This window comes from Sceloporus occidentalis, unplaced genomic scaffold (assembly GCF_023333645.1).
Source record: "Sceloporus occidentalis isolate IW3139 unplaced genomic scaffold, rSceOcc1.0.p SCAF_2, whole genome shotgun sequence".
Lineage (NCBI taxonomy): Eukaryota > Metazoa > Chordata > Lepidosauria > Squamata > Phrynosomatidae > Sceloporus > Sceloporus occidentalis.
In genome coordinates, this window is record NW_028316982.1 from 77678409 (window position 1) to 77699629 (window position 21221).

Genomic DNA, 21221 nt, shown 5'->3' on the forward strand with positions numbered 1-21221 from the left:
TGATTCTGGTCTGATCTTGACCTTCTGTGAAGGCAGAGAGGTGTTATGCCTTACTTTTAGGTATGTCTGGAGTCAGGCATGAAGAATAAAACTCCCATTCACTAACCAAGCAATAAAACATTTGGCATCCAGTTTGCAGCACCTGGGAAGGTGTGCTCATAGGTATTGCATTTCCCTTTATGCTGTTTTCCTATCCAGTAACTGAGAATTCCTGCAGACAAGTGATGTGTTGCAGCTTAGAGCTCCCGAGGTCAGATTCCTCACACTTCACTGCTATCCAGCATAGTGTTCTCAAACCTAAGCCAATTCACATTAATAGAACACTTTCATGTGATCCAGGGGGAAGGGGATCCCAACATAGAGAAGGAGTAAAAGGCAACAAAGGACACTGTAAGATCAGGGGAAGAAGATTTATATACTCAATAGAGTTTATATTTGAGGAAGACTAGGTAAGTACATCCTAAAACAGACTTTTATCAATCCTCTTGACAGCAGGAAGCTTACAAATATGTTGTTAGAAAGGTGTTTCCTTATTCTGTGTTACTAGCTCTTTATGTCGTACTATGGCACAGTTTGCTTGGGGTTATACAAAAAGGATGTGTGCTTTTATTTTCTTTATTTACTGATGCATTCATTTCATCTACATTAATATAATTTGTTCTGAACCCACATCACTAGAAAAGGAGTGAGAGATTTTCTTTTTCTAGGATGCCGGAATCAAACTTGGTATGTGTTGAGAAGCCTGAATAGGGAGGTAATAAATAAAAATAAAATAAAAAGAAATAAAAAGACTCTTGAAAAAGATGGAGATAAATGTACTGTAATTTGTGATGCTTTACATATTTCCTCTCTTTATACAACTTTGAAAATGCAATTTTGTTAACTTTGAAGTGGCATGGACAATTTATTAACTCAATTTATATTATGTTACACACACACACACACACACACACCACTCCAGTACTATGTACTTTTAGTCAGTTAAACATTATTCTGAACAAATGTGTAAGAACTTTTCTCACCTTGGGTATCACAAACACAACTGACATATTACTATAATCTCCATAGATCTTTACCAAAATACACACAGGGCCACAGTTTAAGCCCATCTTATCTGTTCCCAGTCTTATAAATGTTAACTGAAGGGTGATTTTTCATAATAACTACTCAGATGCTAAATATATTCATCCTCAGAAGTTCATTAAAATTTAATTAATTATTTTTTAAAAAACAATTAATTACAGTACATGCTTTGTGAACAACTTTGTCAGTATACAAGAAGTAAATGATTGGCCCATGATTTGTCTTTGTCAAATCCATCATGTGAACTATTTATTTTGCATTACATTAGTATCTCACTTCTTCAAGGAGTTCAATCAGCATGAACATTTTTGGTGGACCTGTAGTAAAGTTAAAAAGTTCTGGCTAATGGTGAATAACACGATAAGGGACATCTTAGATATTAATATCCAATTGAAACACAAAACATATCTATTGAATATGATGGATAAGGAATTGGAAGAGAAATTTGGAAAAATTCTTTTTTACATGATTACTATGGCACGGTTAACCCTAGCACAAAAATGGAAATCTGAGTCTATTCCTGATAAAGACAAATGGCTATTGAAAGTATTTGATACTATGGAAATGGACAAACTCGATAGGTAAATACAATTGTATGCTAGATAACTGCATAAACCAGCGAATATGCAAAGTAAAGTACCTAGTATTTAGTACTTAGAAATGTTATATAGATTGCAAATTACATAGTAAACATATCTCCCCCAAGTGATGATATAAGTGAACAAGGATATATATACTCTAGATCATTAGGACTGGAAATAATGTAACTGTAACAACAATACTAACTTAATATTACAAACATTTTAACGTTATAAAGGAGTGAGCTTTCAAAAACCAAATTGGAAATAAAACAATTTATGCAGATGTGATTTACATTAGACAATAGTGACAGAAAGTCATTAATAGAGAGAGAGATAAATTAGCTGATGATGGGAAGGAAGTAATGTATGAATGTAGAGAGCACAAGTAAGTGTTTGCTGATGAGAGTAAGTGAATTGGGAGGAGAGACGAAAGTGATGAGAAACTCGATTGGAGAAAAATTAGAAGTCATGAAAGAAGAGAGAGTTAAGAAAGGCTGTAGTGAGAAGAAGAATGAAAGAAGAAAGGAAGGAGTTAGGGATGAGTGATAATGTTGAGGATATTAATAGTGAAGGGAACAAGGGAAGATACTGAGTTGATAGAAAAGAAAGATGAAGTAGGCAAGATTTCCCTCGCCAACTTGATTAACTAGATTTAATACTGTTTTGATTTAATATGTGTTGGGGTAGAAAATGTGTTTGTTTTAAATGATATATGTGGTGATAAACCTCCTTGTTTGTATTTGTTTGTTTCATCTTATACGAATGTAGAGTTTTATTTTAATATTAATAAATGTTTTAAATAAAAAAAAATCAGCATGGTTACATAAAAGTGTAGGAAAAGACTTGTGGGATGAGATCATGGGTCTCACTAGGGGGTTGTGGGGGATATAGGCTGCACCAGATGATGTCCTAAAGGAAGTACACCACAGCTTTCCAAACATCTGCCTTTTGGCAGAAACGGGCTGTGGCGATGCTGTGAGAGGCACAAGGCTCAGTGGGAAGAGAAAGAAGAGGGCCCAGTTTTTTTTTATAAATATATATATTTATATAATAATACATTTAAATTTTATTTTTTAAAAAAATAATTGTAAAAAGAAATTAAAATTTAAAATTCTTTAAAAGTTTTTTTTAATAACCACATCTTACAAAAATTTAATTTAACCACATGAAACTATGTACATGTAAATACATTTAGGCTACGTGTATGATATTGCAAGGTATAAGTTTATATTTTTAGTATAATTTTAGTTTTGTTATTTATGTAACAACTATTGCCATTTCATTCAGTGATATATGGGAATTAGGATTTATGAGTAACATTACTACAAAAAAAAATTACTAAAGCATCCATATGCTGTGGTACGGGAGAAGGTCAGTGGGAGGGGGGTAACACTATGAGTTACCATGCTGGGAGACGCAAACCCTAGTGACACCACTGGATGAGGTCAAAGGCCTTTCTAGTGTGGCATCCTGTATCCCATAGAAAGCCCACAAGCAAGACAGATGGATGACAGAACGCTCTCACTGTTGTCCCCTGCACCTGGTATTCAGAGGAATTTTGTCCCTGAATCTGGAGGATTTTATTGCCATCATAACTTGTAGCTATGGATCTTTCCCATCCTCCTTTTTATCATCACAACAACCCTCTGATGTCTTTAGGCAGGATGTATGTGCCCTGACTAGTTTGGTCTGTTTTGTACCATACCCTGCCAACAACTTACAGCATTCTGATGGGGAAAGACTGCAGCTGAAAAGTATCCATTCTAATTACTTTACAATGAAAGGCAAATATTACTTCTCAGTTTTGTTGCTGTAATGGAAATTAACTATTATAATGAAACTATAAAAGAACCTAAAATCTTTTTTGTTCTAGACTCTGCTCATCGAGCTGTTTTACTTTGAAACAAATGTGTTAGCAATCATGGCATATTTACAAGTGCACTACTCAGCATATCTGAAACCTCACACAAATACATTCTTTGACTAATTAAAATTTTCATAACATGCAAGTCTGGACTCGACAAGCACAGTTCTGTGCCCGGGCTTTTAACAAGTACAATTAAGACAGACGCTAACATGTTAGCCTTGTCTTCTCAGCAAGATTTCATCAACCCTGTTCGGGAACTTGGGAACCCAGCTGAAAGCTGCACATAGGTTTCTGGTCTTGCAGTTACATGGAATAGGCTGATGCAGGGGAAACCCCACAGGAAAGTCCACACTATTCTGCCTATGTTCTCCCCATTGCTGAATGAGTTCTTCCAACATTTCACTGTGGCTGCATATGAGTTATGCACAGTGTTGCCAACAAGCCTCGGAGATAATTCCCGGAAATGTTTGTCCAAAACCCGCTGAATCCCCCCAGATCACACGGAATATTCAGTCACAATTCCCGGAAAATTCCCATAATGTTAAAATGACAGATGTTTTGCAAATAAACGTAAACATAATTGAATAAAAATAATTGTAACTTATTTCAACTCTCAAAATCACCATTGAATCAAACAAAGAATCTTTCAGTCCTTTTAAGATATTTATTTTGACATGAAGGGGGTTCAGGAAGCTTTGTGCCAAATAGAAATGTGTTCGGATGCAACCGCACTGCAGAAATAAATCCAGTTTGACACCCTTTTAATTGCCATGGCTCAGTGCTAGGGAATCCTGGGAATTCTAGTGTTCGGAGACATTTAACCTTCTCTCTCAGCAAACTCTGGTGTGAGAACAAACTACAATTCCCAGGATTTCATAGCACTGGGCCATGGCAGTAAAAACGGTATGAAACTGGATTGTCTCTGGAGTCTGGAGTGAAGATGCAGCCTGAGTTGGGTCCAAGACACACTGCAGAAATAAACCAGTTTGAGACTGCTTTAACTGCCCTGGCTCAGTGCTAGGGAACCCTGGGAAGTGTAGTTTTGTGAGACATTTAACCTTCTCTCTCAGCAAACTCTGGTGTGACAAATTACAGTTCCCAGGATTTAATAGCACTGGGCCATGGCAATTAAAACATGAGTGAAGATGCAGCTTGAGTTGGGTCCAAGATACACTGCAGAAATAATCCCGTTTGAGACTGCTTTAACTGCCCTGGCTCAGTGCTAGAGAACCCTTGGAATTGTAGTTTTGTGAGAAAGAGCTCTGGTGCCACAATGAACTACAATTCCCAAGCATCTGAGGAAATACGCTTAAGTCTAGGAAAGCTCATGCTGCCAACTTTTCTTTCAGTGAGACTCAAAGGTGCTACAAGATCTCTCTATCATCATCACCATTATTATCATTATTAAATCCAAATGCAGCTGAAGAACTGGACTTAAATTGGCAACACTGATATCCTGTAGACTCATTCTCTGGGGCTGTGATCTGGAAGCGTGGAGGCAATTCCCTTGTTCAACCAGGGAATCCTGGGAATTGTAGTTTCTTGTGACATGTTGAGACACTGCTTTTACCGGCAGCCAGGGCTCCATGCATGAAATTCTGGGCTTGGTGGTTTGTTGTGCCCAGAATCCCATCGTCGCAGGGAGCCTTGCAGTTAGAAGCAGTGCCAAACTGGATTATTTCTGCAGTATGGATGGCAATGGAAAAGAGAATGAAAAAGAGAGCCACAAAACAAAATTCTGGGAAGACAGGGCAGCAGGGATGCCAACTGACCAAGTGCTCTGCCCATGCTCAGAGACATATTTAATCACTAACACACACACACACACTCAGGGACATCACATTCACATCACACAACCCAAATGGTCCTCACAGTACAACAACGACCCTGAGAGGTAGGCTTGGGGCACTCTGCCGAAGCTCAGGAATTCAGAAATTCAAATGTCACTCTCAGGCAGACACAGAAGTCCACAACATCAAGCCATGATACCATGATCAAGTATGGCCTTTGTGTGCCTTAAAACCTATGTCTTACTTGGAAATCCAAGGCAATTGGGATTAAGCCAGCCAAGACCCCTCACTCCCTGCCTCTCTCTCTCCAGCACTGCAGCCACTGTGCTTTCCCCTGGAGCCTGAGAATGCCTGAGGGGGGGGGGGGCAATCACTGTCCTCTCTCTGATTGGCTGAACTATTCCTCCAAACAGTTGGGGTTGGTTGGGCTTGCTCCGTCCTGGCTCTCAGAGGGAGTCATTAGAGAGAGAGAGTTTTTTCTCCAGCCCTCTTGGCTGAAAACTGTTACACTCCAAAGGGTTGGTTGCTCTGCAGCAGTCTGGAGCTGAAATGGGCCAAAGGCGCGGAAAAGGCACTGAAAAAGAGCCAAGCGCAAAAATCACACGAAAAGCACTGAAAAGTCCCCGTTTTCGTGTGAAAGTCGCGAAATTGGCAACACTGGTTATGCAGGAGATGGTTTCTGACTTTTTGTGCCCAAATAGGTGTCAGTGGGTTGGGTATGTTCACGTCTATCTATCTATCTATCTATCTATCTATCTATCTATCTATCTATCCATCCATCTAATTTTATTCCATTTAAAACAACTTTGTCTACCTGTCATTAAAATTGATTTTGGGATTGTACTGCCTTCCTCAAGATGATAATGAGTCACAATGACAACTCCCATCATTCCCAACCAATTCCTGGCCCCAGACAATGGGAATTACAGTCCAACACATCTGGAGGATGCGAGGTTAGGAGAAGCTAGCTTCCATGGTCTAAAAGGCAAAAGTGCTGTTTATGGCATACAAAGCCCTGTATAGTTCAGATTATATAAAGAACTTTATCTCCTAATATGAGCCGGCCTGTGTTTTGAGATCTGGGGAGCCCCTTATCTCTGTCTCACCATGGTCACAGGTACATTTGGTGGGGACATGAGAGGAGCCTTCTCAGTAGGTGCTCCCAAGCTCTAGAACTCCCTTCTCAGAGAGGATAGACTGGCACTCTCCCTACTCTCTTTCTATAAATAGGCAAAGGCTTTTCTGTTTCAACACATATCTATGGACTGATTGTTTAGGCAGAATGGTCCTAGTACAATGTGCTGGATGTTCTGTCTTTTATTGTTTTGTGCTGAGTTTTTTTAATGGTTCATGTTTGAAACAAGTTTTAATTATTTTATATAGTTTGTGAATTTTTAACTATGGGTTTGTTTGTTTTTTAAAAAATCTGTTATAAATTGCCTTGGGTCCTGAACTGGGAAAAGGTGGGATATACAGCATATCATCATCATCATCATCATCATCATCATCATCATCATCATCATCATCATCATCATCTTAATTTTTTTAAGGAGATGCTTAGTGGTGTCAGTTTAGTCTGATGGTATAGTTGTCTCTGTTCCCTAAGTGTAGCTGATAATGTGGTCATGGCTTGATAAGCAAGTTAATGTGGACTCGCCCTCATTGCATGGTGAAAGAGAGGAGGAAAACGTAACTATTTTATACAGCATGAAATACACATTGGAGAAAAGTGGAGTAGTTAAATATCAGTGGAAGTGAAGTAGTTTGTACAGATGGTTTGAGTTATCTTCTTATGCAAAACAAGTATTAGAGAAAGGGGAGAAATGTATTGGAAAAAGCTGCCTGTGAGACACTGTTTCCAAGTCCTTCCAAACTCTAAGCTGATGACTAACTACATTTAGCCACTTTTTGTGAGAACAGTTGCTGTTATCCAAACATCTAGAGTCAAAATGTACCATGAAGTTGCGGTTTATGAAACTGTTTTGGTTGTCATTTGCTTTGTTTTTTTGTCAAAAACTTGAGCAATTCAACACAGGGCTATTTTTTTGTTTGATAAAAGTAAAGGTAACTCTTTCAGCCTTAACAGATAGTTTATATTCTATTCAGGCAGGCTTCAAAATTTTCTAACCTTAGTTTACAATGTTCTAATTACAAAATTTCCATGCAGCAGCTTGCAGTCAGCCTTGTAACCACAGCAATGCTCAACATTTCTGTTGATGCAAATATAAAACCCACAATTTCACAAAGTTGCTTTAGGCTCCTAAATAAAACACAAAAGTAGTGCAGTGTTGTAGCAATCTCTGCACTTAGCTTTCTTGATCTGTATCACAACACCAGAGCTAGCTCAGTCTCTACTATAGTAAGGGTAGGAATCATGCAGCCCTCCAAAATGTATTGGATTGCAAGCCCCAGCATTTCTTACTATTGGTTATGCCGGCTGGGGCTGCTGGGACCTGCAAAACAACAGGTAGAATGCTGGAGTGTAGAGTAGGTACAGTCTCCAGACTTTCAAAGACTGCAGTGTACCAAGTTATTATTATTTTAAGAAGGATGTATATATTGATACACTCTTGTTTATAAAGTTGATAGCAACATGACTGGTACATGTAGGATTTGGAAATGCAATGGCTGTGTGAAACTGACTCCCATCAAAACTGTCCTGCTATAGTTTCTAACTTAACATCTCTAAAGACACACACACACACACACACACACAGAGAGAGAGAGAGAGAGAGAGAGAGAGAGAGAGAGAGAGAGAGAAACTACAGAGACATGGTCCCATGCTTCTTATGTTAGCTATAGAAAGGAAACTGCAATTCTAAAGCAGTTCATTTCTCCCAGACAAAGGCCTAAATCCTGTTGTCAGCCTTGCCTAGGTAGACCCATTGGATCAATAGGATCTAGCTACATGTTGGCTCATCAAAATGAATGGACCTACTCTAGGACTATCTAACAGGATCCCAGCCAGAGCTTTCTTCCTGTTTATCACTTTTGTACCCTATGGGTGGCAAAAAGCAGCTGTGTGAAGAATTAGGTATCTGCTGTACAAAGGACCCACACAGAAGTCAGGCTTTTATTTCTTATGTACATTTCACACTATCCCTGGTATGGTACAATCTGATGGTCTGGTACAACCAGCAATATAGATATGATAGGGGTTCAGTTTGGGGGGACACAAGGCTCATAGGGTGGGGGCTATCTCAACCAGACAACAGAGTTCTACCTTTCATGGTTGTGTAGAAGAGGGAATTTCACAGAGTGGAAAGCTACACCTGCTGGAATTTCTTCTTCCAAAGAACTATCAAAGTTATAGGCCTTTTAAATGTTTTGGACTTTGGCTCCCAGAATCCCCTACCATTGACTGAGATAACTAAAGCTTTGGGGAGCTGAAGTCCAAAACATCTAGAAGAACAGAGTTTGGGAATCATTGCTATAAGAGCTTTGTCCTCTTTTTCATGTAGCCATCCTGTTGTCTAGGTATTTTGGCTGTCCCCAAAAAGCCGAGGGCAAGATATCTTTTGGTGGATTCCTTTATGTTACAATGAATTCACTTCCTTTCTGTCAATAGCAACTCAATCAAGGATCCAAGGCTAGGCAGATGAGCCTCAGTTCTCCTAGCACTTATGGTGTCTGAGTCTCATTTGCAAATTGGGGTTCCATGTGTGCAGATATTTTTAGAACTGGAGCCGATGAGTCTGGCCAGCCTTTGGCTTCTCTCCAGATCCAAACAGTGAGGACTAACTGGCTAAGGATAGGGTTTCTGCATTCTCAGACCAGTTCCAATACAGCAGAGAGTATTCTAGGCTGTGGGATGGGGGTGAGGCTTTTTTGGACTTTCTTACAGGGAAGAGTAGCATAATCTGCCACTCAGACATACAAAAATTAGCATTTGCATTGTGGTTACATTATCAACAATCTCTTTCTGAACCAGATATCAGGGCTTGATGAGGCCATTTCAGGTCAGAGCTGATAAGGCATGGAAGAAGTGAGGAAAACAGAAGGGAAAGCTTCTGAACTAAAAGCTGCCCCTCTAATAGGGGTGTGCAACTTGTGGGATGCAGCACCACAGCATATTATACAGTTACATTCTGAGTGATGACACGTTCCAAGGGAACAGTACATATTTGAGACGTGTAGTTTCTTTGGGGATGAGCTCACTGGAAGCTGGTGTTGTTTTTCTTGTTTCTTTAGAACACTTTTCATTTTAAAATATCTCAAAGTGGTTTATAATAAAACCTAGTGCTAAAAAATAAGCATTAAGTGATACTAAAACAGTGGTGTATTTATTAAAACAAAATAAACAGGGGTAACTGACAACATTTTGTCATTATCAGCGTGGAAAATAATAAAGAAAATACTTTGGCAAACTCGTAAACTCAGAGGTGGGTAAAGTGAAAGACAATGACTAAAAAAAGTCTTCTATACACTCCTGGGCTCTTTTAAGTCCAAGACAGTTGATATCTAGGTTTCGAAAACATCTCTTTCTTGGGCCTAAAATAGGAGGGTGGAAGACACAGTAAAATTGCCTCATGCCCTTGAAAGATGTGAGGATGTGAATAATAACAAACTAGTATTTAAGGTTTAAAAAAGATGGTGGGGAGTGGCATTCCACGGTCCTGCAAGAGGCATATGTGATCTCCATACCTCAGGGAATTGCCACTAGAGTTTTAGTTGATTGTGGCAGAAACTAACAGTTGGGAGTCCATATAATCCCAGTCTCAAAAATTCCACATAATGGGTGCCACAACAGAGAGTGCCCTCCTCTGCATTACAACCAATGAAACCCTTATGGTATAGTAAGCAGAAGCTCTCTCTCTCTCAAAGGTGCAGTGATCTCCCAGATGACCTGGTCCTTTGCTTAAACCTGGCCAATTGGGAACTAGTGCAGACCTTTCTGCACAGTTTTCCTATATGTGTATTAAAAAGCTCACTAAATAGCATAACTACTGCATTTTGCATTATTCACAGCTTCTCAACCAAGTCAAAACATCACCTCCCACACAGTATGTTTCAATAGTCCAATATTTGCAAACATAAAGACTGACTATGGGTGTAGGCACTGTTGAAACACATCAAGAAATAGTCATACCAGATAGACAACACCCCCAAACATTGTTAGCATAGAGGGCTCCAGATTCAGCTCTACTTCTTGTTAATCTCACTGTAGATAGATTTGTAGATAGATAGATATACATGCATAGTTTATCTATACATTGAGACACCTAGGCTGCTGCCACACTGCAGAATTAATGTAGTTTGATACTGCTTTATTAGACATGATTCCATCCTATGGAATCTAGGAATTTGCAGGGTTTTTTTTTTTGCACCAGAGCTCTCTGACAGAGAAGGCTAAATAGCTCACACAACTACAAATCCCAGAATTCCACAGCACTGAGCCATGGCAGTTACAGAGGTGTCAAACTACATAAACTAAATTTAAAAGGTTTTTTTTTAAAGTGCAAATAACAGATTGCAGAGTGATAAGTACTAAGTAATGCTAAGCATTCTGTTTCTGTTTTAAAGTCATGGTTATGTCAATAGAATAGTTTTAAAAAATGTTCCACGCTCTGTTCTTAATGCCCAGAGTTTAGCATATATGAAAAAACAACCTTATTGCCAACAAGACTGAAAAGATAAAGGTCCTTCAAACAAAATGCAAAGCGACATGGTTTCTTGCACTCTCTAAGCTCTCTAAAGTGTTTACAATTGTTGTGAAATTTCACTGGAGAAAAAACAAAACAGCCATCTTTAAATCTAAGTACCTCTAACTGCTGAGAGAGCCTGACACTGCTAAGCAGCTTGTTTTTATGAGTGAAAAAGGATAGCATAGCGTATAAATAGTGCCTGGGCCATCCTGGCAAAGCAGATAAACTTAGATGTGCCATTAGGAGACACAAATGAAGTGTTGCATTCTCTGATCTGAAGCACTGAGGATTTGCATCATCTGAAGCAATGGGAACTGTCTTCATTTCTGTGTCAATAATCAAAGAAGAATTTACTCCCTTATTTTACTATCTCATGATCCAGATTTTGTTGAATGGCAACTCACCACATTCATTATTATTATTATTATTATTATTATTCTGTTTATTTATATCCCACCTTCCTCTCGGTACAGGACTCAAGGTAGCTATAAACATTGGCTGTGATGGCCAAGGCTGCTGAACTTTGTAGTTGAACAGTATTTGGAGACCTCTCATTTTCATTGCAATTTCCAAGATATGAACTGTATGATGAACAGTATCTGGAACAGTTCAGCTATTGTTTGTCCTGGCAACAGTTCTTCACCCTCTCAGGAACTGCCTGGTATATGAGATAAATACAGTTCCACCTTAACTAGAATCTTAAAAACCTCAACTGGTCATGCTGCTTTTTGAAATGACAGCCCAACATGCAAAAGTTAAGCAAGTTAAGCCTTTTCTTGGCAGAGGCACAAAGAGATGTGAAAAGCTTGATCTTCTTAATTTCTTCTTGATCTTCCTTAATTTCTGCACGCTGGTTTGTGATGGATTAAACATTGGTCACATTAAAAAGCATTTTAAACAGGGATTAAGTACCGGGACTTGTATGTTCAGAACATGCAACCTACCTGTCTCTAAGGGTGGTGCTACAACTGAATGATAGCATCACCATTACAGAATGTGGCAGGAGTACCATGCCAAGGATGATGATACAGACTATTTCTATGAAGTGTCTCCTGTTCTGTTCCTCCCTGAGACTAGAAGTGTTTTGGATGTCAGAGTTTAGATATTGGAATATTTGCATATACATGACATATCTTAGAGATAGGACCCAAATCTAAACATGAAATTCTTTTATGTTTTGTATACACCCATAATCTGAGGGTAATTTTATATACAGTATTTTAAATAATTGTGTGCATTAAACAAAGTTTGTATACACTGAACCAGGGACGTAGCCAAGGGGGGGGGGTGTCCGAGGGGTCCAGACCCCCCCCTTCCATTAGAAAAGTGAATGGCATGCGCTGCTGCACCGCTGTGCCCAAGCCGCATTATAATGGTGGCACTTAGTCTGGACCCCCCCTTCCTAAAATCCTGGCTACGTCCCTGACTGAACAAACAGTAAACAAAGACCATCCATGTGTATATCCACAAGCCATCCATGTGGACAATTTTGGATTTTGGAGTAGTTTGGATTTTGGAATACTCAGTCTGTATGCAATTGTAGCCATTTGATATTACAGTTGGTGCTGCTGCTTTTTATCTGTGAAGAGGGTTAGCTAAAGACAGAATGTCTTCTAGGTTCCCCAGTGAGAATCATGGCTCCGTGGGGACTAGAAACTGGATCTCCTAAATCCTACCCCAACACTGCATCACACTGGCTCTGTTGGCTGTTTCTCCAAGCAGGCTTTGTCAGCCAAAGCTTTGTCAGCCAAAGTGTGTTGTTAGTCGAGTTAATAATAATAGCAATTGACTCAGTGGATGAATGGGTGCCATGCTTCTTGCATCAGCACATTTAAAAGAGTTTCTGTTTATGGGACTCCACCTCTACAGTATGAATCACTGAGAAATTGTTGCTCAGGCACTGGACATCATGCACTCTCCAAATATAACAGGAAAACAACCCAGGCAAAAAGGAACACTAGATAAAAGCACTCATAAATCCATGCATGATCTTAAGGATCTGCCTGTTTAAAGCAGAAATAGAGTGGCCACTTCTTATTACAGACTGTCTTTCTGTGTTTTAATGGCAGACAAACCTCCACACAGAGTTGAAACTTGATCTAATATGGTCCAAGTCTTGAGTGTACTTCCTCTCTTGTATTTGCCCTTCAACCATGGTTGTTGGAGGGTAGATCACTCCTAGCTGTGACAGCAGCTCAGCAATCTGCAAATATCTTAACCTCTTGATGGCACTAACAGAAACAGCTATAGTACCTTCTTCTGGCTTTATTATCTGACACATAGCCCTCCCTGTGGTAGCTCCCATGTCAGAGGGAAACAATTCCTCTCCAGGATTTAGTCCAAATCTGGAGGAACTATTCAAAGTACTGAACATATTGGAGAGATCAGGTTCAGCAGTTTAGATGCCTCCCTTAAAATCTGGATTAAAACCCAAAGTGGGTCTATTGTCCTACTGACATGGGAGCCACCTTTTACCACTGCCCCATATTGTAATGAGTAGGACTCTTGTTCTGTGACTCCAATGCATGAACAGGATTCTAGATGTTCTGCAAACTGTACATTTTCGGATGTGCCATGTTTCCTGCTATGTGCCAGAGTATTGTGTGCCGTGTAGTGTAATGGTAAATTTTAAAGTATGTGACAGTCCCATACCAAGGAGAGTCCAAAAGGCAGGAACCTGTGTCTTATCAGTACCAACAAACTAGTTCTAGCAGTTTTCATCACCACTAAGACCTTTTGTAAAGTTGATGGTTCTTAACTATCCATTCAAGGCCATGGCACCATATATTTTGTACTACAGGTACAACAGGGATATACCATAGCAATACATTATTGCTGGGAAAATCCATTCAGACCCCTCCCATGGAGATTCTAGCTAAACTGAGAACTAAGAAACATGAGAGGTGTGGCAGATTATATCATCATCCTAATTTTAAAAAATCCTCAGAGAGCTACCACGGGGAAGGGTATTGTCAAATAATAGTAAAGCTGGGAAAAGGCACTATGGCTGCTTCTATTAGTGCCTCATTCAGTAGGTTAATATACATGGATGTTTTCTGAGTAAAAGTATGATTTACTTTCTGGCATATGTTAATTATAGTGATTTCAAAGTGATGCACCATCAGTACATACATCTTTCACTGATGAGGTGAAGTCTTTTTCTGCCAAAGGCAGTTCTGAGATCCTCAGGAGAGGGTTTTCTCTCAGTCAAACAACTGTTGCAGGCCTGTCTGATAGGGACACATGAAAGAGCCTTCTTGGTGGCTGCTCCCAGGTTGTGGAATTCTCTTCTATGGGAGAACAGTTTACCCCCCTGTCTCATGTCCTTCTGCCAGAAGATTAAGACCTTTTAATTTAAAGAGGCATTAGATGACTAACTGGTGGTGCCGTAGGGTTTTCTTTTTTAAATGAGTGTGTATGATGTGCTTGTATTATTTTAAAATTATTTTATACTAGTTGAAATTAATGATATTTTAATATGCTAGCTTATTTCATTCCTTACAAACTTTCAGATCATCTGGATTGTAGCTGTCCCAGCTTTTAATATTGTAAGAAGCTACTCTGAGTCTCATGTTAGAAGAAGAATTTGACAGTTAAGAATAAAAAGATTTTAAAAAAATAAAGCTATAAATTGAAAAGATGTGCCTATCCCTTTAGCATATGTGAGTTCACATATGCTTGTTCATCAGACAAAGACCCCAAGGTGCTCCAGATTAAACATTACAGGGAGAAGATTCATTTTGCTCACTGTCATGTACAGCTCTGCTTTTTTTTTGGGGGGGGGGTGTATTCTAGAAATTAGGGTTGATTTATTGGCTCAGCCATGGAAACTTACTGGGTAACCTCGTGGGACTCACACACTCTCAGCCCCAAAAAACGTTGTGATAGGTTTGCCTTAGGATCATCATAAGTTTGAAATGACTGGAAGGCACAAAACAACAACAAATCTAGAAATTCACCAGTAAAACCTCTGAATTTGGTCAGCCCAAGACAGGCAGTGGATCTGATTTTATGGGAACTACTCTATGTTTTAAAGTTACTCATCATGCAGCAGCTCTGGGTTTTACAGGGGGTACTCAATCTCTGTTAGGAATAAGGTCTAATAGCTGGATGTCTTATACAAGTCAGAATTATTGCAGCAGGAGCAGCATTCAAAACATCCCCATCTGTGATATAGATCCATCAGTCCCCACTATTTGACAATTTGGTGGTATATTATTGAACTGGAATCTTCAGTAGCATCAAAGGGGGTGCGGGAAGTGCAGATTGCACCAGGTGACACCTTAAGGGGGGGTGATACTACTGTTCCTCAAACATTTGCCTTTTGACAGAAACAGGCTGTAGCACTGGTCTGTGACCCTTTAAAATGCTGAAGAGATGGGATGATGCTTATTGGGATGAGAAAGGAGAGGCCTCAGATTTTAAATTTTAAAATTTAAATTTAAAAAAAAATTAAAAGTATAATTTTTAAAAAAATCTTTAAAAACATCACATATTAACAATTTTAACTTCAACCACATGAAACTATGTATATGTCAATGCATTAAGTCTATGTGTATGATATTGTAATTTAAAGGTATAATTTTAATTTTGCTAGTTGTTTATGTCACAGCTATTACCCTATTCAGTGATATGCAGGACTCATGATTAATGTGTAACAGTAGTGCAAAAACTATTACTAAAGATTCTGTGTGGTTTGGGAAGGTAGGAGGTCAATGGAAGGGTGGCACCATGAGTTACCACACTGGGTGACGTCAATCTAGTGATGCTGCTGTTGTGCTACACAGCTATGTATGTCCTAGATTGTTAGAGACTCTACAGATCCTTTCAGGCTCGTATTGGTCCTGCTAATGTCTGCTCATAACTGAAGTATCCCAAAGCATTCAAAACTGTATGCTGGCATGGCTAGTTAGCACTCTTAGGCCCTATGGGCTTTCTTTCTGAAAAGGCCGTGCACAACAGATCAAAAGATGTCTTCTCTCTGTTAAATCCAAAGCAAATGTTAGCAAAATGTTCATTCTGTGATAGATTCTGGCTTGTCTCAATTCTCCAGGGATTTTTTTCTCCTTCTTAAGTAGCAAGTGAGAGAATGAGCATGGTTCTATCCTGTGCCTTGGGTGGAGTCAAAGTTATTTGTTTAACTGGTTATGCTTAATTGAAGGTGGGTCATTTAAATGAAGGTAACATTCATGTGATTCAGAGGAAGGGAAGGCACTAAAGGAAAACAAAGGCAGAGACTTGTGAGGTGCTGTTGCTGAGAAGAGTGAGTTGTCAAAGACTTTTCCTAAAGAGCCAAAAGACGTTCAGAGCACCCAGATTTTTTCTTCTTCTTGGAATGTAAGTCTACAAGATTCCCCCCCCCCCCCCCCTAATATTGTTAGGTAAAAAACATTTTGGTTTCCTACAACCAAATGGTCTCTAATTAGTCAACTACACCAGACTGATATGAGCACTTTTTTCCTGAAACACAGTTCTGCTTCAGTGGTTTTCATGAACAAAAGCAGAATGCTTTAAAAGCCTCTTATCCAGAAAGAATGCGGGAAGCAAAATAATAACTGATTTTTTATTTTTATTTTTAGCATAACATCATTATGAAAATCTTGTACAGTGTAGAGGACTAAATCCTACTTGATTTCATAAAACATTTTACAGGTTGTTATGTTTACTAATGTAATGCTTGGGGTTATGTTTTAATCTGAAGAATGTCTTAATAAAAAGCTTTGTGTATTAATGAAGAGTCTAGAGAGACAATTTACTGATATACTTCATGCTTTGCTGATGTTAGCATACTGAAATGTGAGCTGCAACACGTAAATGGCTTCACAGTGCAGTGGAGGGATTAACTAGCTGGGTAAAACATTAAAGCAAGCCTGTTGAAAAGTGGACTACAGTTGTTTCTGTTGTAAATGTTAGCATTTACAACATGATCATGTTTACTCACAAATGTACCTATCTGAATTCAATTAGATTTGCCATGTAGTCCAAAGCCTGGGATGAGAAACCATTTTTTTGGGATAAGGACCAGTGGCATCACTACGGTTGGTGTCACTTGGTGTGGTAACCCATTGACCGCCTCCCATATCACACCCATATCTTTAGTAATGTTTTTGTACTAATTTACGTATAAATTGTAATTCCCATATATCACTGAACATAATGGTAATAGTTGTGACATAAACAACTAGTAAAATTAAAATTATACCTTTTAATCACAATATCACAATCACAGAATAAATGTGTTTACATAATATGTATAGTTCCATGTGGCTAAAGTGAAAATTTGATAAAATGCGATGCTTTTAAAGAAAATATTAAAATATTATTATTTTTTTAAAAAAAATGTAAAATTTAACGTTTTTATTGTTTTAAAAATAATCTGGGGCCTCTCCTTTCTCCTCCCAGTGAGCTTCATCTCCCCCACACCATCTCTTCAGCATTTTAAATAGATACAGGCTAATTCTGTTAGAGGAATAGTGGTGTCATTCCCCTTAGGGTGTCACCTGATGCAGTCTGCATCCCGCATCCCCTAGTGACACCAATGATAAGGGGTTGGTGTCCCACTACAGCCCTCTGGTGGGCCAATGAGATTTATCAAAGCATCATGTGAAGCCTGTCTTCCCACTTGGGAAATATTGGCTGAGAGTAGATGGCTTTGCTCTCCCTACCTAATACTACAGAGGGGGAAGGAGGAGCAAAGCACCTTCAGCCAGCAATTGCAAAGACCACCAGAGAACCTGGCTGGCTTCACATGCTGTTTTCCATTCTGATTAGGAGGAGGTATAAATGTTTGAATACATGTTTATATTTTTGTCTTCATTTGTGTGAAATGTGTATTATTGTATGGGTATGTTACGTTATCTAGAAATAACTATTTTTTTTAAAAAAAAGGAGAAAGTGTTCTGTGTGTGCATGCATGTATGTGCATGTACCTTTAAGTCACTTGTCAGTTTATGGTGACCCCATGAATTTCATAGGGCTTCCTTAAACAAGGAATACTCAGAGGTGGTTTTGCCAGTTCCTTCCTCTGAAATACAACCTACAGCTCCTGGTATTTGTTGCTGGTTTCCCATCCAAGTACAAAACATATTTGCCCCTGTTTAGCTTCCCAGATCAGATGGAATCTGGTGCCCTTAAGGTACTCAGGCCTCTATACACTGGCATATTTGCTACTGGAGTCCCCCTCTTCCTCCATTCCCTGGAAGTCTGCAGGGAAATGGGGCTAGTGAAAGACTTGGGTAGCCAAAGGACAGGAAGACCTAAAGCAGCACAGTATTCTGGTAAGGATTTTATAAGATGATGCACTACTAGCTATTTTTAGTGTGTGTGTGTGTGTGTGTGTGTGTGTGTTTTGAAAGGCCTTTGACCAGCTCTGGAGGTCAGAGCTTGGAAAATCTACCATTCTTTTCTGGAGTACTTGGATGTGAAAAGTAACTTTTTGCCCTATATCTTGCAGATTCTGGGAGAAGTAGTCCAAAAAAGAAATTGGTGGAGATTTTCCTAGAGGTCAGCATGCAATTGGATATTGTCACTTTTCACTGGTTAGACCCAGTCTACAAATGAAAAGGGTTTAGAATATAAACTTTATATGATCATGATTTGACAGCATAGATTACTGGTTTGAGGAAGTCAGATTTCATACCATCTAACTATAGGAATTAATAATGCAAAATGAAAAGGTAACATTTTAATAAATCTTGATTTATTAAATCAAGAGCAAGCATCAAGTATTCCCTCCTTCTCTCATGTGTCAGTTTTAGTGCTTCTATCATGGCTGGTTTAAACCATTTCAGAAATAGGAAACTGTGGTTTAACCCCAGTTGATTAACCAGGACATAAAACAAACCAATTGATTAGCTGCCATGTAATAGAACAGCAACCTATAATAAATTATCTGATTCTTGAATGTTCTTAATTGGAGTCATTTCTATGTAAACATGCACAGGATTATTTCACTGTAAGCCTCTGAATTCCTCCCAAAAGTAAAGCTGAAAAGCTTTATATTAACAGCACAGCCTCTTCAATGATGTAAAGTAAAGTAGACATTAAGAGATTATTTCTATTTAGCTGTGCATAATATGTACATACCACAAGAGAACTAAATTTCACATTACCAGTGCTTTAGTTCTGGTTGGAATAATTCACGTAATCGTTTTTCAACAAATAAAAACTGTAATAGGGAAGTTAACAGGAAAAGGAAAAGCTATGACAATCTGTTGCACACATAGCAACACACACACAACCAAGACTGGTTCAAGATGTCAAATGAACAATCTTTTACGTATTAGAATTTTCATTATACTAGTCTCAGACTTAGTACTGTATATTTCAGTTTTTGCTCATGTCCTTGAAAACAGATTCTGTTATCAAAACATAATATTACTGAAATTTCATTGGATATTATTATTATTATTATTATTATTATTATTATTAGAGCGCATTTGTAATAGTGTGAAATTGTTATACTGTTACGTGGATTTGTAAAAAAAATTTACACTTACTATATTCTCTCAGTCTTAGAGGAAGGCAGTGGTCGATGTCTTCTGAGTATCTTGCCAAGAAAACTCTAGGAGAGGGCCATCATAAGTTGTATTCAACTCAAAGGCACATAACAAGAACAACAAATGTGTACAGACAGAAAGAGGGTGTGCACATGAGAGGGAGAGTACCTCAGTTGTGGAAAGATATGCCAGGGAGAAATTAATTGTACAAACTCTTGACAATGAAAATTACATTATTAACATACAGTGAGACAAGTGTATCATTTATGTAATTGCTTCCTTACGTCAAGATGACTTGACACCTTGTGTCAAGATGATTAAAGTAATTTTGTTGAATTACTTAGACACAGAGGTAAAATGTATGAATGGTAAGTGTGTGTGTGTGCGCGCACATATGGTGGGAGGAACAATGATGACCTTTTGCTACCTAAACACAATTGGCTTCCCTTTCCCCACTAAGGTTGAAATTTTACAGTCCTTCTGCATCATTTAGATTATTGTCTATTAGGTTCCTAACAAAGGACATTCACAATTATTTATACTTACCAACAAGGAATAGACAATAATGTGTATTGCTAACAGAGAATAATGTGTATGGTCTAGGAATTGGAATTTCCATAATTAACCATTCATTATTTATTATTGCATCATTCATATACCAGCTCCTATCTTCATCTGTCTCTCCCAATTCCTTATGGTGCTGCCCGAAGGCAGTTTCTCTATCCTGCTGTGTGAGAATGAATGAACTGGGGTTCCAAAGCTATGATTTGACCTAAAGTTTTCAACACACAATTTAGTTCTGTCATACTAAACTATTTGCAAGGAACGCTGCTAGCCTTGGGCTATCAAGTACTGTTTTTCCTAGGAGTCATTCAAGGAGATACACAGCTGGCCTTTTCTTCTTGAATGCTATTATTCCACAAAGCTTTCACAGATGTCTGATAATTTCTGATTTTTCCCCCAGCTGGCCTTCTGAATGTAATAGCGTGATCCTGAAACCTTCTTGTCAAAATGGGCAATGAAAACAGCAGCCCAGAAAGTCAGGTAAGTCTGATGGTCTATTCAAGATAGCTTTTCAGAACATTACTGTTTTTTTCAAAAGTTTAAGGTTGGGATTTTCATGACTCAGAGCAGGTAATTGGTTGGTGACAATCCTATTTGACAGATTGGCCTTTCCAGGAGAAGGTTCTTAGAGGAATAATCTGAAACCCAGATTGATAGTCTCCAGGGAGACTCACTTTTGGCAATTAATTCAATTAGGTGAAATCATAAACCAGCTGATATGAGTATTGATTTCAGCAGACCAGTCTACCAAATGAGACTGGGCTAGAAGGGATGAGGAAGAGAAGAGGCACCAGGACAGGTACAGACAACTAGATGAAAAACAAGCAAAGACTAGGGGACATAATAAAATACAACGGGACCTCGGTATCCATGGAGAATTCATTCACCCTCCCCTATGCATACCAAAATCTGTGGATACTCAAGTTCCATTGTCCCCAGTAGCAGTGCGTGCACATGGCTGCACCACCATTAAGGACAACAGATGAAGTCCTATTGTCCCTAATGGTGACGTGGCTGCTTACATATGCCACCACTGGGGACAACGGGACTGTCCCTAAGGGCAGCATGGCCATGTGCAAACACCACCATTGGGGACAACGCAGGCTTGCAATCCGCAGAAGCTCAAATATGCAGTTGGCAAGTCCGCAGATATCAAGGTCCCACTGTAGTGGCAGCTACATAGGCTCCTTTGT

General features: G+C 38.9%; 1 protein-coding gene across 2 annotated transcripts in view; it reads left to right on the forward strand.

The window, feature by feature from the left end:
* The first annotated feature begins 354 nt into the window (after positions 1-354).
* Positions 355-21221, forward strand: part of TACC2 (transforming acidic coiled-coil containing protein 2) — a 206969-nt gene continuing 186102 nt past the window's right edge. For both annotated transcript variants that reach the window (XM_089510070.1, XM_089510071.1), the window contains exons 1-2: positions 355-449; positions 20429-20508. In XM_089510070.1, coding sequence (XP_089366196.1) covers positions 20476-20508 — 33 coding nt within the window. In that variant the 5' untranslated portion in view covers positions 355-449; positions 20429-20475. The remainder of the gene's footprint in view (positions 450-20428; positions 20509-21221) is intronic.